The sequence below is a fragment of the Hemicordylus capensis genome, chromosome 2 (genome assembly GCF_027244095.1).
Source record: "Hemicordylus capensis ecotype Gifberg chromosome 2, rHemCap1.1.pri, whole genome shotgun sequence".
Taxonomy (NCBI): domain Eukaryota; kingdom Metazoa; phylum Chordata; class Lepidosauria; order Squamata; family Cordylidae; genus Hemicordylus; species Hemicordylus capensis.
Window position 1 is genome coordinate 113,113,507 of NC_069658.1, and position 19,485 is coordinate 113,132,991.

Genomic DNA, 19,485 nt, shown 5'->3' on the forward strand with positions numbered 1-19,485 from the left:
TGTTGACGATGTCATTGCTGATCTTAATGGAACCAAATTTTTCTCCAAGTTTGATCTTACTGCTGGTTACCATCAACTTGAACTCCACTCTGATTCCACATATATCACAACATTTTCAACTCATGTGGGCCTTCGCCGCTACAAACACCTCAGTCTTAGCATTTATTCTGCTGCGAAAATATTTCAGAATACAATTGATGAAGCACTAGCGGGACTTGGATGTGTGCTCAATATTGGTAAGTGATGATATTTTGGTGTTTGGACCACAGTTTGGACTGCAATCAGTCTCTGTACCTGAGGACTGGAACATAGCACATGTAACACCGATTTTCAAAAAGGGATCCAGGGGTAATCTGGGAAATTATAGGCTGGTTAGCTTAACGTCCGTTCCAGGCAAATTGATGGAAAGCATTCTCAAGGATAAAATTGTAAAGCACATAGAAAAACAGGCCCTGCTGGGAGAGAACCACCATGGCTTCCACAAAGGTAAATCTTACCTCACCAACCTTTTGGAGTTCTTTGATGAGGAACTTTGTCAAAAGCTTTTTGGAAATCCAGGTATACTATGTCAACTGGTTCACCTTTATCCATACACTTTGACACTCTCAAAGACTCTTAAGAAAACTTAGCAGTCATGAGATAAGAGGACAAGTACATGTGTGGATTGCTTACTGGTTGTAGAACAGGAAACAAAGGGTAGGTATAAATGGAGAGTTTTCACAATGGTGGGAGGTAAGTAGTGGGGTCTCCCAGTGATCTGTACTGGGACCAGTGCTTTTTAATTTATTCATAATGATCTAGAAGTTGGGGTAAGCAGCAAGGTGTCCAAATTTGCAGATGATACCAAACTCTTTCAGGTAGTGAAATCCAAAACAGATTGTGAGGAGCACTAAAAGGATCTCTCCAAATTGGGTGAGTGGGCAACAAAATGGCAAATGTGGTTCAATGTTGGCATTGATTATAAAGTGTTGTAATAGATTATAAAGAGTTATAATCAGTGTTGGCATTGATTATAAAGTGATGCATGTTGAGACGAAAAACCTTAACTTCTAGTATACACTGATGGGATCTGAGCTGTCGGTGTCTGACCAGGAGAGGGATCTTGAGGTCGTGGTGGACAGCTTGTTGAAAGTGTCGACTCAATGTGTGGCAGCTGTGAAAAAGGCCATCATTAGAAAGGGGATTGAAAATAAAACTGCTAATATTATAATGCCCTTATACAAAACTATGGTGCGGCCACACCTGGAGTACAATTCTGGGAACAATTCTGTTCACCACATCTAAAAGCTGCAGAAGAGGGCAACCAAGATGATCAGGGGCCTAGAACACCTGCCTTATGAGGCAAGGCTACAACACCTGGGCTTTCTAGTTTAGAAAAAAAGATGACTGAGAGAAGACATGATAGAGGTCTATAAAATAATGCATGGTGTAGAGAAAGTGGAGAGAGAGAAATTGCTCTCTCTCACACACAAAACACTAGAACCAAGTCATCCCATGAAATTGGTTGCCAAGAAATTTAGCACCAACAAATGGAAGTACTTTTTCACACAACTCGTAATCAAATTATGGGATTTTCTGCCACAAGATGTGCTGTTGGCTACTAGCTTGGATGGCTTTAAGAGGGGTTTGGATAACTTAATGGAGGAGAGGTCTATCAACGTCTGCTAGTTGGAGGGCTATAGGCCACCTCCAGCCTCAGAGGCAGGATGTCTCCGAATACCAGTTGCAGGGAGTAACAGCAGGAGAGAGCGCATGCCCTCAACTCCTGCCTATAGGCTTCCAGTGGCATCTGGTGTGCTACTGAGTGAAACAGGATGCTGGACTAGATGGGCCTTGGGCCAGATCCAGCACGGCTGTGCTTATATTCTTAAGAGGACCATGACTCTCAACTTAGGCAGTCTTACGGCATATGCAGGAAGAGAATCTGACTGTTAACCAGAGCAAATGTGAATTTTTTTTAAAAAACCCACCTTGATAAAGTAATACACAATGGTGCTGTACCCACTATTTCCACTGAAGTTTGTAGCCTTTGGGGCCTTGCAATTATTGTGGCAGATTCATCCCATGGATTACACAATTTCCCAGCCTCTTAGGGATCACACACACACACACACACACACACACACACACACACACACACACACACACACTCAACCCTGGGAATGGTTGGCTAAACATCAAACTGCTTTCACAGAGGACTGTGCAAATACATGTTGGTTGCTTAGCACAAGAAACATGGTCTGTTAGCCAAGGTCAGTATAACAAGCAACTGCAAGGTATGTGGCCCCTCTGTGGCCCCTCTCTATTCAGAAAAGGCTGCCGGCTGAGCAGATGTGAGTTAAGGAGAGAGACTATTTCTCAAGAGAACAGTAAAACTCCCCTTTCGTGGCATAAATGATTAATTTAACTAATTGTCTCCACAGGAGTTTAGATAAGACTGAGCACTCTCACCCCACTATCACTGTGCTAATGGTCTGGCATGGTCCAGAGGGAACAGTTAATCATTTCAAAAGGATCATTAGTTTCAAAAGGACCCCACCTGGAAGGTCTTCCTGGTTTGCCTGTTAAGCCTTCAGCTCACCCATTCACTCCATCCCATACCCAGATGTTCAAACCATTTCACTTTATTGTTCATTGAGATCAGATTTCCTGGTGATTGAATCAAGAAATAGGAATTCTTTTGTCAACCACAGATATCATCCCCAACAGCAAGGAGGTGTGATCTGTGGATGGCATGAAGGCAAGATTTCCCCTATTTCTATCCCAAACTCCAACAAATGTTGTTGATGAGCTTGAGCTACAGCTTTTGCTCCAGCCTTGATTCCAGGTCAGATCCCAGCCTCTGGTTTGGACTTGTCTCCAGACCAAACTGCACCACGTTTGTCTGCCCTAGAGAATTGGACCCTAGAGACCCAATCACCTCTGGACTTTTCTTTGAATTTGACACTATCTTGGTTCCCAAGCTTGTGGGTGGCACGCTTGTCTCTCCTTTTCCCTGCCTTCCTGCCAGTGCCTTGTCCGTAGGGATGTGCACAAACCAGTGCTCGGCTGGTTTGGCGACAGGGAGGCGTTACCGTTAAGGAGCAGGCAGGGTGCTCATCCTCCCGCTGCTGGATTTCCCCCGCCAGCACTGTCACCAAAACCACTGGCACAGGGCAGCGCACTCAACACCGGCCACTTCCCAGCTGATACTGACCGGGGTGGCAAGGAGGTATGTTGCCGCCTTGCACCAGTGGTTTTGGAGACAGCATCAATGGGGGAAATGCGGCCGGGGGGATGAGGACCCTCCCTGCTCCTTAAAGGTAACCCTCCCGTCACCAAACTGGCCTGAACTCTGAACCAGTTTGTGCACATCCCTATTGTCTTTGCAAGGAGACTCATCAATGCCCACTACCCTACAAGTGTGACCGAAACACCACCAGATAGTGGATTAGGAATTACTAATTGCCAATCTTCTTTACTCTCTCTCCCCCGCTGCCCACTTCTCTTTTCTCTTAAGTCCCAAGCTGTTCTTTAGGCCCTTTTTCTAGCCAGCCCTGAGCTGATTCTGTAATAATTTGAACCTTAAGCTAAAACGCCTCTTCGTAAAATTCCAAATTAGAACTATTAGTTAATATTTTATTGCCTCCTTGCCTGCTGAATCAATCTTTCTCGTCCTGTACCCCTAAATCCATAAATAAATCTGACTGTGACATCTCTGACTCCTCTCCATTTTCCAAACCAAAACTTTGCACAAATTGTTACTGTAACAGACTGTTCACTATAGTCTCAATGATTCCCCACACTAGCAAAAAAAATAGGCCCGGGATGTTTAGTCAGCACTCCAGAACAGTTCTGCTAACCGTGCGGTCCTCACACAAGTAGATCAGCATGGCCATATTTCTATTGTAGCATATGCTAGCAAAGCTCTTTTACCCACAGAACAATGGTATTTTCAAAAAGAGTGGGAGGCACTTGCAATTGCCTGGGCATGATCTCATTTTCACTTATACATTCATGGCTATCCCTTTACAGTCATAACTGATCACAAGTGTCTGAAACCTATGTTCAACAATCTGTCCTTTCAACCTCCAGTGTGTATTGAACAGCGGATGCTTAAATTGCAGAGACATGACTACAAGGTCACCTATGGCTCAAGTAAAGATAATCCCGCTGATCACTTTTCCAGACATCCTAACTCCAGGACAGCTTCTGATCACATCACTACAACCAAGGCAAGGGCACATGTCAACTTCCTTCTCTCTCACACAATTCGCAAAGCTCTCTCTTTGCAGGAAATAGAGACTGCTATGTGTGATGACTCTTGCCTCCAGATTGTCATTAAGACTATACCCAGTGCTCAATAGAAATCACTTTTGAATGATTTAGTACATTTGACTTTTGAGGCACAAGTCACCATTCGATCCTTTGCCAATAAGCACAATGAACTTCCTGCACAGACGATGATCTCCTGCTTCGGGGCACTTGACTGATTATTCTGCCCTGAGCCATTTTTGGAAGGGTGGTATAGAAATCAATCAATCAAATAAAGAAATATTCCATGGGCTCTATGGAACCATGCCATTGATTTGGTTCATGAAGGTCACCGAGATGTGGTGAAAACCAAAGCGTTGTTAAGAGAGAAAGTATGGTTTCCTGGACATGATGCCCTTGCTGAACAATGTGTGCAATCTTGCTCTCTGTGCCAGGCTGTGGTTCCTTGGAGTCACTTGGCTCCACTGCAAGTTTCTCCTCTTCCTTCCTGACCAAGGGTGGAGGTCAGTGTTGATTTTGTGATCTCCCCAATGGCAGGCATCTGTTGGTTATCATTGATGATTATAGCCATTTTCCAGAGGTGGAAATGCTTAACAGCACTTCAGCTGTGATCCCCAAATTGGATAATTTCTTTCTCTTCCTGTGGCATACCAGCTGCTCTCAAAAGTGACAATGGACCACCTTTTCAGAAGTCCCAATTTGCAGACTATCTAGGTTTCAAACATCAAAAAATCATGCTGTACTGGCCGCAGGCCAATGGGAAACGTAAGAAATACATGAGGTAACTCAAGTAAGTTCTTCAGAGTGTCACAGCAGAGGGTGCCAATCTGAAACAAAAATTATTTCATTTCCTCCGCAGCTACAAGTCCACTCCCCACTGCTCTACTGGTGTGGTAGCAGCTACCCTTATGTTTGGCAGACAAGTTTGGACAAAACTGCCTCAACTTTACACTCCATATCCGGACACTGTTTTACATCAATATGATGAACATGATAAGAGAGTGATGAAATAGTACATTAATCAGTGTTGGTGAGCACTATACTACCACTGAAAGTGGGTGCCATGGTTCTGGTGAAAAACCTTCGGCCTTAGAACAAACTGTCACTGTCCTTTTTTCATGACTGATTGATTGATCGATTAAGTGCCGTCAAGTCAGTGTTGACTCTTAGCGACCACATAGATAAGATTCTTTCCAGGATGATCTGTCTTCAACTTGGCCTTTAAGTCTCCTCCTTCCTCAAGTCTCCTCCTTCTTCAGCTGACTCTGCTCTTTCTCCCTTGCTGCCCCTTATGTTCAGAACTGCTTGCCTGAATACCTACCCAATGCTTCCTCTCTTACTTCCTTCAGTTCCTTGTTAAAACCCACCTTTTCCATGAAGACTTCGGCACAACTCTTTTATCTCCATACTGTACTGTAACTAAGTCAAGTATAATAGCGTATTCTTTGCCTGTTTACCCCAGCCTCAACTTTCCTCTCCTTCCTTTGTTCTCTCTTCTATGCCAATATCTAGACTGTAAGCCGCTCAGGGCATAGAGCTGCCATCTCATTCTTTGTAAAGTGCCATGTACATAGATGGCACTATATAAATAAAGAAGATAGAAAGAAAGAGAAACTATTGTGTAGGAACTGACCTATAGAGCAGGTTCACATATAATGCAGAACCTATTTGCAAAGTCAGTTACCAACTTGTCTGTGACTGTCCGAACCCTCACCAAGCCAGGAATTTGAGGTTCACTTGGGGCCACAAACTGTGTAACCAAGATTTGAAGTTGGCTTGCCATACCAAGTGCTGCAAGGTGGTGCAACACAGCTGGGAGGCCAAGCCAGGTGGCATACCTCTTGCACAACTAAGCAACTTGCAACAAGTCAAAATATGAAATCGTCTTCAGCGCCAACTACAGTTTCCCTCCGTATCTCAGAGTGTAGGGATCCTCAGGTTCTATGCTATGTGTGAGCCCGGCCATTACATTGTACATTTTCAGCACAGGGAAATTAAAAATGAATGAGACAACCTAAAGAAATGCTACAATGCAGAACCACAGAAAAAGCTTGATTTGAATGGAATCAAATCAATAAAACAGAGGTTTTGATGTGAAAGGTCAGATTTATGCAGCAGCAACAAGAATCTGGACTGGGGATATCAAATCCTCATTTCCAACACCAAAAGCAAAACAAAGACCCATCTCTCCCTTGAAATTCATCATTTAAAAAGCCACCCCCAGGGGGTGGATCTGGCCCCCGAGCCTTATGTTGTGCAGGCCTGCTAGCTGTACAGTCCACATGTGGTCAGGTGGGGATACAAGTATTTGGCTTGTGCCTGTTAGCCTAATTGTTCATAGAGTGGGATATACACACAGAGGCACATGTCTAGGTCCTGCCAAAACAATCCATAAACCATTTTTGACAGGGCTACATCAGGGCTCTGCATCAGAAACATGCTCTTTTGGGAGGAGGTGATATCATTTGTTTCTTTCCATCTTTGAGATGTTCATGTGACCATGTGAAACTGGCCTGTAGGTGCCAGTTAACAAATTACATGTAGAATGTTGGCACAAAAAGTATCCATGATCAAATAGTGAAATACACCTATGGTGTTAGTAACTGTGAACTGATGTCCTTAGAAGACCAGGTTTCCCTACCATAAATATGGCATAGTGAATAGGAAAAGATTGGGCCTATGACTTTCATGCTTGATGTAAACATCATCAATGAAATGCACCTATATGGTTCACAACTGATAGAATAACATACACATTTTGCTATTTAAAAAGTAACATTTATGCCAGACTTCAAAGCGTGACTTTTCTTTCATATTTTTTATTTATTTCACATGCCAAGAACAATGGCTAACATACCATACTGGGTGGGGTATGTCAGCCCACTAACATTGTGTACATGCAAGTTGCACAAATGCAAACATTGTTCAAAGAACATTACATAAGAAGAAGCTCATTATTTCCAATGGGCTTACTCTTGTGTAACTTCATTTGCACAGTTTGTGTACATGCAATGTTCTTGGTATGTCAGCAAGTAACAACTGAGCGAACTGGCCCTAAAAAGGATTGTCTGGAAACAGCTTCAGAATGGAGAGCCATTCTGAAGAGAGCCATCCTGTTGGAGAGCCAGCATGGTGTAGTGGTTAGAGTGCTGGATTAGGACTGGGGAGACCCGAGTTCAAATCCCCATTCAGCCATGAGACTTGCTGGGTGACTCTGGGCTGGTCACTTCTCTCTCAGCCTAACCTACTTCACAGGGTTGTTGTGAAAGAGAAACTCAAGTATGTAGTACACCGCTCTGGGCTCCTTGGAGGAAGAGTGGGATATAAAATGTAAATAATAATAATAATAATAATAATAATAATAATAAGAAGAAGAAGAAGAAGAAGAAGAAGATGGACATCATAAGATATTGGAGAAAGATACTGACATCAAAGTTCTGTTATGGGAGAAAGAGATGTACAGAGTTGTATAGTGTGGATTCCTCCTATCACAATATAGTTGAATAGCCTGAACTGATGATAAGTATATCATAATGTGCCCTTAGTGTGCTAATAAACTGTTCTGGTATATTAGATGAGGGTGTTCCTTAAATCCATAATTCACATTTTTCAAAGCCATCCACCTCTCTTCTTTGTGTTGCTCACTTTATGAATACTAATAATGTATGCGGAAACTTAAGTTAAATGTCTCCTCAGAAATAGCCCAATGATGCTCAAGTACAGAATTAAGGTGCTAAAGGCCTGCACTTTACATCAAGCTTCTGGGTAATGTTACTGAAGTGACTGCTAAGACTTCTGTGAAGTTCTGAAAACAAAGTTTAAAAAGCTTCCAGATGCCCTCTGGTGCTGTTTTGTTATGATCTGATTAGTACCTGTTTGCCAGCATTAATCCAACTTCAAACACATCTGTGTGCTTTCCCTGCTACCATTAGACCACATGGTACACACTGTCTATTGCAATTTCGTAGAATTTAAGCCTGCATTTCAAACAAAAAGTGCTCATTAAAAGGAAATTAATTTTGAAAATTAAAGCACATCAGCATGGAGGCAGAAGTTAGGCTGTGATATTGCTAAACTGCTCTGAAACAGACAGAATAATATGCAGGGGACGATGTGTGTGTTTAATGAAGCATTTATGAGTTATTCATCAGGGTCAACTCTGTCATTTGGCAAATGGTCCTCACCTGTAGAGGATGCAAGAGTAGGGTGGAATAGTATTATTATTAGTACAGAACTATCAATATATAGGGTATTCTACAAATACAGTAAATTTATTGTGGTCAGTAGCCCAGAGCTAAAATAAAACAATCACAGCTGCAACAAAGATATGGCAACAAAAAGCAGCAATATAGTACATATATTATTATTATTATTATTATTACATTTATATCCCACTCTTCCTCCAAGGAGCCCAGAGCGGTGTACTACATACTTAAGTTTCTCTTTCACAACAACCCTGTGAAGTAGGTTAGGCTGAGAGAGAAGTGACTGGCCCAGAGTCACCCAGCTAGTATCATGGCTGAATGGGGATTTGAACTCGGGTCTCCCCGGTCCTAGTCCAGCACTCTAACCACTACACCACGCTGGCTTACAAAACATCAAATGACCCAAAATAACCCCCATCCTTTGGACATGGGTTTCCATTTTGGAAACTCTTGTTGAAAAGTGGTATATAAATATTTGTGGTTTTTATTTATCATTATTTATTTATTTATTTGATTTATATACCGCCCTTCCAAAATGGCTCCGGGCGGTTTACAATTAAAACAAACCACTAAAACAAAAGAGAGCTAAAAACAAATTAAAAACAATATAACAACAATTAACAATTTAAAAACATTTTAAAACAACAATTAAACAATTACAGTGATTAAAAGCCCCAAAATTGGGTTAGAATATTAAAACAGATTTAAAAATGGAAAGCCAGGCCAAACAAATACGTTTTAAGGGTCATTTGATGTTTTGTATATATGTACTATATTGTTGCTTTTTGTTGCCATATCTTTTGTTGCACCTGTGAATGTTTTATTTTAGCTCTGGGCTACTGACCACAATAAATTTACTGTATTAAGTTTTTGTTGTTGTTGTTCTACAACATAATACAAACTTCTGCCCCAATAAACCTATATGCTAATTGGAAGGTTACACTAAAGCTATGATGATACCTAGATGATATTATTATTATTATTATTATTATTATTATTATTATTATTATTATTAATTCAATTTCAATATTGACTAGTGTTGATTAATTTGATATTCAAAATCACTTCATGGTTGTGTTTTATTGTTGATCGTGAAAACCTCTGCCTGCCATGGATATGGCAAATATTACCCTGGACTTTATTTATTTTTAAGCATCCAAGAGAAAATGTATGGACTAAAGACAGCAAGGAAGACAAATCAGTTTAAATGGAACTGTGTTTGGTCACACAAAAAAAGCCATTGGCTGACATTTCCCTCCAATAGTGGCTTAACGCATAGGCAGAGGAGGCATTTGCCTATGGCGGCACAAATTGATAAGTGGCGGCAGTAGCTACGGGGGTGGGGGAGGACAATTCCCTTTTTAAATTCATTTTTAAAAAAAGATGCTGTGGTGGCAGTAGCTGTGGAGAGGGGGGGTGACCAGTCAAGGGGAAAGTCCCCCTTTTGACCCCTAAAGATTGCTACTACTGGAGGCGGGATGGGGCGCGGCGGTGATTGGTAGCAGGTGGGGGGGGAGGAGGGAAGAGTCACAAGGCCCCTTGTTTAACCTCTGTGCGGGTGGCCGCAAGCTCCTCCCCTGTGCCTGCATGGCTACCGGACTCTGCTATCTATCTGCAGCTCTTTTCCAGCTTTCCTTCCATGTGGAAGGAAAGCCAGAAACGGGCTGCAGATAGCAGAGCCTGGTGGCCATGCAGTCACCTGAGAGGCGGGGAGGAGGAAGGAGCTCCCTGCCACCTGCACAGCAGGCTTAGAGATTTAAAAGGGGGCACTGACTCTCCCCTTCTCGCCCCCCACCCTCCCTGCAGCCAGCAGCTGCCACATCCCATCCCGCTGCCAGCAGCTGTGATCTTTCTGGGGAGGGCAAAAGGGGGAACTTTCCCCTCGCCTGGTGGCCCCCTCCCTGCAGCTACTGCTACCATGGCTTAAAAACATTTTTAAAGTAAAGGGGGGAAATTTCCCCTCCCTCCCAGCTTTTTTTTTTTAAGGGTGGCAAAAGCCTTCTTGCCCATGGCAAAAAGGTTAGTCCACCCATTTCCTGCACTGTAATTTCCTGCACTGCACTGTGAAGACCTCCCCATGCTAAATGCCAACACTGCTGCACAAGAGGACTGTGTACAACTCAGCCTTGTGCCATTGCAGGTCACATGCTACTTGCATTAGGAGTAATGCACAACCTGATTTACACAAGAGTAAGCTGTACTGGAATAGCCCTCTTGTGCATAAGCATTGCTGTATAGAGCTCTTCTCATGATCCATGAGAAGAGCTTGCAGGCAGTATGCAGGGAAGGAGGGTTCAATTTACCTTCCCCGCAGATGATCGGTGCTTAATCCTTGGGTGGGAGGATCGCCCGCCCATAAGAGCAGCAGCTCCTGGGGTCACAACCGTGTGTCGCCCTACCCCCCGGAGCCCCAATAATGCACAGCACGAGTGTGCGGTGCATTACTGGGACACCCCCCCCCGAGTGTGCCAATTAGACAAATGCAGGGAGATTACATAGGCGGGTTTGCCACTGTGTAGCCTGATCAGGTTGGGCCTGATCCCCGTGGTTCACACAAGCATGCAAAACTGGGCTGGTGTCATGGCTCAGACCTCTGAGTCAGAGGTGTCAGAGGAGGAGCAGGAGGACTTGGTTGAGAGAGTAGGCTCAGAGGCACAGCAGGAGGATTTGGCTGTGAGAACAAACACTGAAGCTGAGCGCGGTCGGCAACAGACAGGGGAATCTGGACAGCTGACAGAGATGAGGGCTGAGGAGTCTGATCAGGAGGAAGCTGGAATTTCACCTGTGTTAAGAAGACGTTTCAAGAGAAAGGCTCAGTGGGAGACATGCAGGTGCAAGATCTCACAGGAAAGGAAATAGAAATGCTGAGTCAGGAAAGCCTGATTGGCTGCCGGTTATCTCGAGCCCTATATCGATCCGACATGGTTTCTAAGTCAGCACTGTCAGCAACTTTGCCTTTTTTCACAGTGTACTCATATTTGTACTTTCTCAATCTTCCGTGTTTAAGCCTGTCCTTGTTCTGTTCTTCCTTGCTCCGTTATTTCAGTTATTATTCAGTTATTGTGGGGGGGGGGGGTACCTAGTTTACTTTCAAGGGACTTTCTTTTGTTTGAAGTTTTGTTTGAAGCCAGTTTGAAGCTGATTTTGCTTTTAAAATCTGGAATAGCTGATCTGATAAGTCATTATCAAAAGTTAACTATGCTCTTACGATTTAGTTAGTGGGAGAAGTTACTCACATGTTATGTGACATTGTTTGTTTGTTTGTTTATCAAATTTGTACACTGCCCCAAACGTTCGTATCTTGGCAGAAAGTAGTTCACTGCCCTGAAACAGATGGCAGCAGTAGGAAAATAATTAAATAGAGAGTTTGGTTCAGTTTTATTTCGGTCTCTGCCCAGTAATACAAAGTAGGCAGATAATGTATGCTGTTAGGATTTAGTGGGAGAAGTTAGTCACATTGATTGCTAGGGTTGAGCTGAAATGGGAGGGCAGTAGAGTGGTTTTTTGGTGGGCAGGAGGGATTGGGGAAATGTAGCAGTGGCATTTCCCTTGGCAATTGCTGTCTGAGGCACTGTTCCCTCTAAGGCGTGCGTACATATGTGTACTCACAAGTTTTTGGATGTCTGCTCAGTTCAATTTAGATCCTACTTAGGTTGAATCAGGAAGGCCCAATTCTGAATGAAGGTACACACTCAATGCCTTGATATTGATACTGCTGCCCAGAACAAAACTCATTCTGCACACAGATGAAAAAAAATAGAGGGACCATGGGTCTGGGGGCCACAGTTTTCTCCCACAATCCCTTCTGAGTGACATGATGCCATCACATAGTGTCACTTGGGCATTCTGGAAGAAAAAATGGCAACTGCCAACCACTAGTTGCAGAAAGGAGTTCACTGCCCTGAAACAGGTGGCAGCAGTAGTAAAATAATTAAATAAAAGTTCAGTCCTGTTCATTTCAGTTTTATTTCAGTCTCTGACAAGCAATACAAAGTAGGCAGATAAAAAACTTTAAACATTAATAACCATTCATCCTAATTAGATATTAGAGTCTGTCTAATTCTATTGGCCACCACACAAAATTTGGCTACATTATATGTAATGTCAGAGTCATAGTCAGCAAGTAGAAAACAAACAAAAAACTCATCTGAACAGCCTGGAAAATTTCTTAGTAAAGGAGCCATAAGAGAAATATGAGAATTTCGATAAAAAGTACAGTATAATAAAACATGGGCTACAAAATCAACTGCTTCACCTCCACACAGGCATATCCGTTCCTCATAAGGAATCCACTTAAACCTACCCTCCAGAACCACTGATGGGAGAGCATTAAAACATGCCAATGAGAACATTCTTCTGTACTTCGGCAACATTATCGTGCTAAAGTACCTAGCGGTTTTGGAATTATATATTTGGTTCTCAAGGTAGAAATTATTTGTAACGTAACAGACCATTTTGGTTTGCGATATCTAGAAGCCTTTGTCTGAGGGCTAGCTTGGCATGTTCATGGCCCCACACTATCAGTAGCTCAGGAGAGAATCCAAGTAAAAGGGCCTCCGAACAGGTTCGTGCACATCCCTAGTGCCAAACCCTTAGGGAGAAAAATAAGCTTTAACCATATATTACATGCTGCTAGCTAGACCCCAGTTTCCACACTTGGTACACCTCCCCGTCATCCTATATAATAAAACCCTAAGGTACCTGCGTCCGTGTCCTGCGTCCGTGTCTCTGGCAGGTGTTCTGCGCATGTGTGGCACGCGCGTACGCAGCAACGGACGGCGTTGAGTCCCATGGGACTCCAGGACACCCTAGGGATCCAGCCAGCCACACGGGGCGGGAGAAGGGGAAGAACGAGAGAGCGAGGGCGGGTTGATGTCAGGGCGGGGAGAAGCAGGCTGGAGCCGCCAGGCGCAGGCAGTGTGGCGGCGGCGGCAGGAGGACTGAGAGCAGTAGGCGGCCTAAGGGAGGCGGGCAGGGAGGGTGCCGGCCTTCCCAGCTATCGCGAGAAGCGCCGCCAGCAGGGGAAGGGAGGGGAAAGAGAGGCAGGGGAGGAAGGGAGCAAGCCAGTAGCTCTCCTGCTACCAGCAGCTGAGGGGACTCGCAGGCTGCTGTCATGGCGGGGGCCAACGGCGGCGGAGCGAGCGGCCTGGAGAAGTGGGCCACGGCGGCGTGCCTGATAATCATCCTCCTAGCGCCCGTTAATGTAACGGGCTTCATGACTAGTTAAACATAAAATCACATTAGGCACACAGCAAGACAATTGAAATAGGCTTCTCAAAAACTTGGTTTGGGTGTTTCTAAGACTGCATAATTGAAATAAAAGGCAAGAGGCCAATGTTGAACCCCACAATTTCAAATTGCACATTCTCATCTAAGAACCTGTGGATAAGCTCTGATTTTAATAGCACGGCAGCATGGCTAACTCTTTGAATTGGGACCATAATATATATTTGCCTAGATAGTCAGTAAAGAAAACAATCCACACAGTGCTTCATCATTATTGCCTAGCAGAACTGTTTGTTTATTTATTTTTAGCAGTACTGTCTTAAAAGCCTTCTTGGCGCCCATGAAAATTACATCCACAGGTACCACGTCAATTCTTTCAGTTATGTACTTCACATTCATACATAAAAAGCTTTTCAGAGATGTTTATGATTGTGTTTTAAAAATATGTTTTTAAAATAATCTACCATCAACACAGCCCACATGATTCTGAAAGGAGGAGATAGTGAGGAAGACTTAAGAAATGACGCTTATTCCAGTTATTAGAGACTGGAAACAAGAGAATGGGTTTTGCTCACAATAAACTGGAGGCTTGCCACAAGAAGAGCCTTTAAGAATCCAAATGTGGAAATAACAATTTAATAGCTATGGGGCTTAGTCTTAGGGATGTGGGAATAGGATTACATCCTAAGACATTTGCTGTGGAAGATATAGGGGGAAAGGACAGAATAAGAACTGAAAGATAAGCAGGTCCAGTCTAGCAGGGGCAGAGAGCAGCCTAAACCGAAAGTGAGAAGGAGCCATAATTTCCTAGATGTCGAAGGGACTTGCAGAAACAACCAAGCTGTTTCTGTTCACAACTTCTCAGAATAGCTTATCAAATCTTTTTCACATTTCATAGAAACAAATACAATTAGCTGGTGTGTAGCATTTGTAAATAGGTAATACAAATGTTTTTGTAACAAAGCAAAAATTAAAACAGTAGATAGATTTGCAAATACTGCCTTTGATCACTGAAACACACTCAGTCTCATGCTAGTGTAAGTGCATTTATCCAGACAACTTGGGAGATATTCAAGGTTGGATCATCAGATTTTTTTTACCTTCAGAAGTTCTATAAATAATATTTTAAGTTCAGCAAAACGTTAGCAATCCCATGTCATGCATGTACCTGGTTTCTCTTTACCCAGCAAAGTTTCCAGTGTATCTCAAGTGAACAAAATAATTCAGGAGTGAGACAAGTATTTTAACTGCGGCTCAAAAAAGCCAGACACCCCCCTCCACATCTTCTTTCGGGGAGGGGGAGAAAATTCTACTCCGTTTCTGGATCAATTGTTGAAATGGGTCACAGATGCTCTACCCTTATTTGCCAGTTTTGCCACATCTCAAGAAAAATATCCTTTACCATTTCCAGGGGGAGGGGCAACCATAGTATAAGGGGCCCAAAATCAATACCAGTCAGGTAGGTCTGCCAGCCTCAGAACTTAAATGTCCACATTAGGGATGTGCGAAACGTTTCGGATACAAAATGTTTTGTACCCAAAACAGCCTGTTTCGGGTGTTTTGTAGACAAAACAAAACACCCATTTTCCAGATCCAAAAGTTTTGCATGCAAAACAAAATGTCCCTGTTTCGGCTACAAAACATTTTGTTGTTTCGGACCTCCATTTTGTGGTGATCTCTGAGTCAGTCTCCATTTTGTGTTTGACATCTCTTTGAATTTCCCACCCTTCCAGCCTTCTGATCAGTGACCTAAATAATGGGCTGATCTGCTGACAATTCCCTCCTTGTTCCGCATTGGCTCTTTTGCTTCTTCCCACTCTTTACTGACCCCACATTGGCCAGGGGAAGGATTGCTAACCCATGGGGTGCTGGGTTCTGTTGATTCTGTGGTGTTCTGAGTGTAGATTTTCTGGTAGCATATGAGAGTGGATTCTTGTTTTTCACTGAAAATCTCATATGCTACCAGAGAATCTACAATGAACACCTCAGAAACAACAAAACCCAGTACCCCACGGGCTTGTGGGTATGGGGGTGGTTGGCACCCTATGTGCACTACACAACCCCTCACTCTGGGCAACCCCAGTGCCCCCGAAGTGGAATTATGGGGCTGCTGAAACCTAAACCTCCATTATTCCCTATGGGAAAAATCTTAGACACATAAACTTCATCAAATCACAAAAGATCAGCCCTTTGCCCAATTTCTTTGAAATAATTCTGGAAGTTTCCTTGCCCCCATTGGGCACTACCACCCACCACACTCCGCTCTGGGTCATCCCTTTCCCCTTGATTTGAAGCGATACATTTGCTGGAATCTCCATTATTCCCTATGGGAAAATTCTTAAAGATGTGTAAACTTAAAAAATTCACAAAAAATCAGCCCTTTGCCTAATTCCTTTGAAATTTGGCTGCTAGCTTCCACCCATTGGACGCTACCACCACCACCCACTCTTTTTGCCCTGGGACCCTTTTTAAAAATCCAAATCGATTCAGATTTGGAAAATTTGGCTACAAAACAAAACAGGGCTGATTTGGATTCAGAAAATTTGGGTACAAAACAAAACAGGGGTGTTTCGATTCGGCTACAAATCGAAACAAGAAAATTCCAAAATGCACACTCCTAGTCCACATGCATCATTTTCTGCTGGGATCAGGGCACTTGCATATTTCTCTACTTGAAGACGATGACAATGCCTTGATCCCAGCAGAAAATGATGGTTCTGAGCATGACCAGCCAGACAATCCAAAATTTTTAAATAACTATTGAGCTGTGAACCGTCTCCCTCTCACCAACATTATTATAGTTGTTGTTGTTGTTATCTTGCCTGTGAAGAAGTGGTAGTAAAAAAGATGCTATCTTTGTTCTTACATGCATCCATTGTGACTCACAAATCCTTTGAAGGCTTTCAAATACTAGCAAGGAATATCTGGAAAAATAAAGATGGTTTGCAAGCCAACGGGGTAGTAGTTCTTTCATTCCTATGTACTTTTGATCGCTGAAACCTATATATGGTCCCCCACATATAGGTGGGGACCATTGTGCACATATCACTGAATAAACTTCCGAGACCCCTATTACTTGAAAAGCTGCTCTGAAATATTAGAGAACCATTTATGCAAGCCACAAAGGGGGTCCTGTAAGAAGCAATATTATTTAAAAGCCTGAGTGCACCCATTGATATTCTGATGGGTAGACATGGCCACGATCTACAGAGCAATGTTCATCCTGATCCTATCCATGTTTACTTGGAAAGCTCGACTGACATCAGTGGGGCTTATTCCAAGTATATGTGCATAGTGCTAGTCCCGTGGAAAATGTGCAGTTTGTGCTAGTCCAGTGGAATTTTTTTAACTTCTCAGAATAGTTAACATCCTCCCACCAACACGCTGTGTTTTAACACAAACAGATTTTGTTTCAGAAGCAGTTTCCTGTGAAACATAAAGGGCCATGCTTTGGGGAAAGAAAAAACAAAAGTTCCCTTGGGTTCATGGAACTAGTTTCATGGTTCTTTGAATCTTGACCTATGACTGCAACCATTAGAACTCGTAAACTAGGTAACAAGATTGAATGTATTGTTGTGCTGCATTATTTAGAATACTAATCATGAATTAAAGAATGGCATTTTCATGATACTTGGAAATGTTTTTACAGCAAAGTTTGCACTTACCTGCAGTGAACAACCATTGGCCCTGCATCGGGAGGATTACATGTTTTGACTCGTCGTAAGAAAGCTAGAAATGGTGTCGGGTGTTCTGGAACTCCATGGTCAGGCCAGGCAGTAAATTGGAACTGCCTTACTTCTCTCTTCTCACTTGACCCATTCTGCCAAAGAAGAACTTGGTTGAAACAACTGTTTAATGCCACAGCAGTGTTCCAGAGTGAAAAGATGGCATAGTAGCATATCACCATGAAACTTAAATTAAAATCCAACTGAAGGAAGATAGAAAACACAAGCCAATTTATGGCATGCTGTTGCAAGAAGATGTCTCGTAATGAAAGCTGAATGCAGTTAATTTTGAGCTCCAGCCATACTGAATAGCTAACTGTATTTGATTATTCCTAATAATGAAACACTCAATGGTAGTGTTGGAAAGTGCATGCATAGCACTACTATTGAGTATTTCTGCTGGTTGTGACATGGCACATAGGATACATGAGATCTAGGAAAAGCAGTAGGAACTGTCCATATTTAGCTTAGGGAAAAAGAGACTGAGGTGAAAAATGATCAAATATTTAAAAGGCTGATGTTAAGAAGATGAATAGAAACTGTTTACTGGGGTAATGGAGGGAAGAACAGGAGGCAGCGCCACAACACTGATTTAGGTTGCACGTTAGTGGCTTATATACAGCTCGGCACCCTGTTGACCCAATAGCGTGGTGAGTGTATTTGTTCCATGCCTCTACAAACCACGATCACACAGAAATAATGGGAGGGCTGTCACTGCAGCAATAACACAATTCTTAGTAGCAGCAGAGTCTCTGAGACCTTGTTAGTAGTGTGGACATGGTTTAGAGAGACCTGGAATGGGAGCATACCTCCTGCTCTTGGATTGGTAGGGTGTTCCCTTGTATTTAAGCCACTTTATAATTGTAAGGATGGTTGGAAATAATAAGGAATTTTGTGGAATATCCTTCCCTGGAATTTCTGAGAGGAAACAGCATAGCCTGTTAAAATGGTCTTATATACTGGTCCTTTCCATATAAAAAACATAGCTAGCTACCTTTAGAGCAGCAAATTACAGCACCTGATTGTGATTCAGTTATTTCTTATTCAAGGAACTCCCTAGAAATATTGTTTCTCAAATGTAGCTGTGCCTCCCTTCCACCAAACACTGCCACTTAAACATAACCAATACAATAACCAATACAAAAAGTACCTTGTAAAGTGCAAATGTTCTAACACAGTATGTTGCCAATTCAACAGTGTCCAACAAGGTCACCTGGATCAGTCCATACGTTTCTGTTCCTCTGCTTGGCCAATACTGATCACATTTGACCTGCAACAAATATTTCAGTATTAATTGTTCACTTTGGATGTCATGGGCCATACTGTCAATATTGTAGTTGTGAATTAATGTAAACAGACAAAAAAGAACAACATTGTGTTGAGATATTCAACAGAGTACACTCCAGCTCTTGTGGAAATGGTTCAGGTCATCCATAACGATAGAGAGAAGAGGATTATGCACTTGAGGAACATTGTTTAAATAGTTTCCTCAACATTTGTTGGTCAGGTAGAGAGAGCTTGATACTGCAGATTTTACAGGGTATGTCTCATACGAAAGCAGGATCTTTATTAATTTTTCCTCTTGGAACTCAGTGGACTAAACAGTATACACTATCACACCTGCATAATAGATGAGGTCAGAAGAAAGAGCATTCATGAAACCATCCCTGATGATAAAAGAGACTGCTTCCTCTCTCTATCTTTCTCAGCTTTAGTTTGGTATGCATCCAAAATCAAAAATCAGGAAAACTACATGATTATGCCAGGAAAGCTGTTCCAATTGGGACAGAACTGAGTCCAACTGAACCGCTTTCATGTAGTTCCAGATTTGAGTAAGAGCCTGCTCTTCCTGAAATTGAAACGTAGGGAAACAAGAAAAAGCAGCAAGAGTAGGAGAGGCCAGGAAGGCAAAGAGCTTGGCAAAATTTCCTTATACCCCTCTTAAAAGCAAAATTGCTGTTATGACAGAGAGAGGACAGTGGTAATTGCAACCTTCTTTTTGTGTGGAGCATAGGACAAGGAACATCTGGAGGAGGGTGTTCCAGGTAGAGTTGTACAGCTGAAAAATGTTCATT

At 42.7% G+C, this 19,485-nt stretch overlaps 1 protein-coding gene across 42 annotated transcripts in view; it reads right to left on the bottom strand.

Annotated features, from left to right (window-relative positions):
* Positions 1–19,485, bottom strand: part of PTPRD (protein tyrosine phosphatase receptor type D) — a 1,992,390-nt gene that overhangs the window by 63,424 nt on the left and 1,909,481 nt on the right. For all 42 annotated transcript variants that reach the window (XM_053297923.1, XM_053297924.1, XM_053297928.1 and 39 more), the window contains 2 exons: positions 18,561–18,680; positions 17,351–17,505 (listed from right to left, as the gene is read on the bottom strand). In XM_053297923.1, the coding sequence (XP_053153898.1) occupies positions 17,351–17,505; positions 18,561–18,680 (275 nt within the window). The remainder of the gene's footprint in view (positions 1–17,350; positions 17,506–18,560; positions 18,681–19,485) is intronic.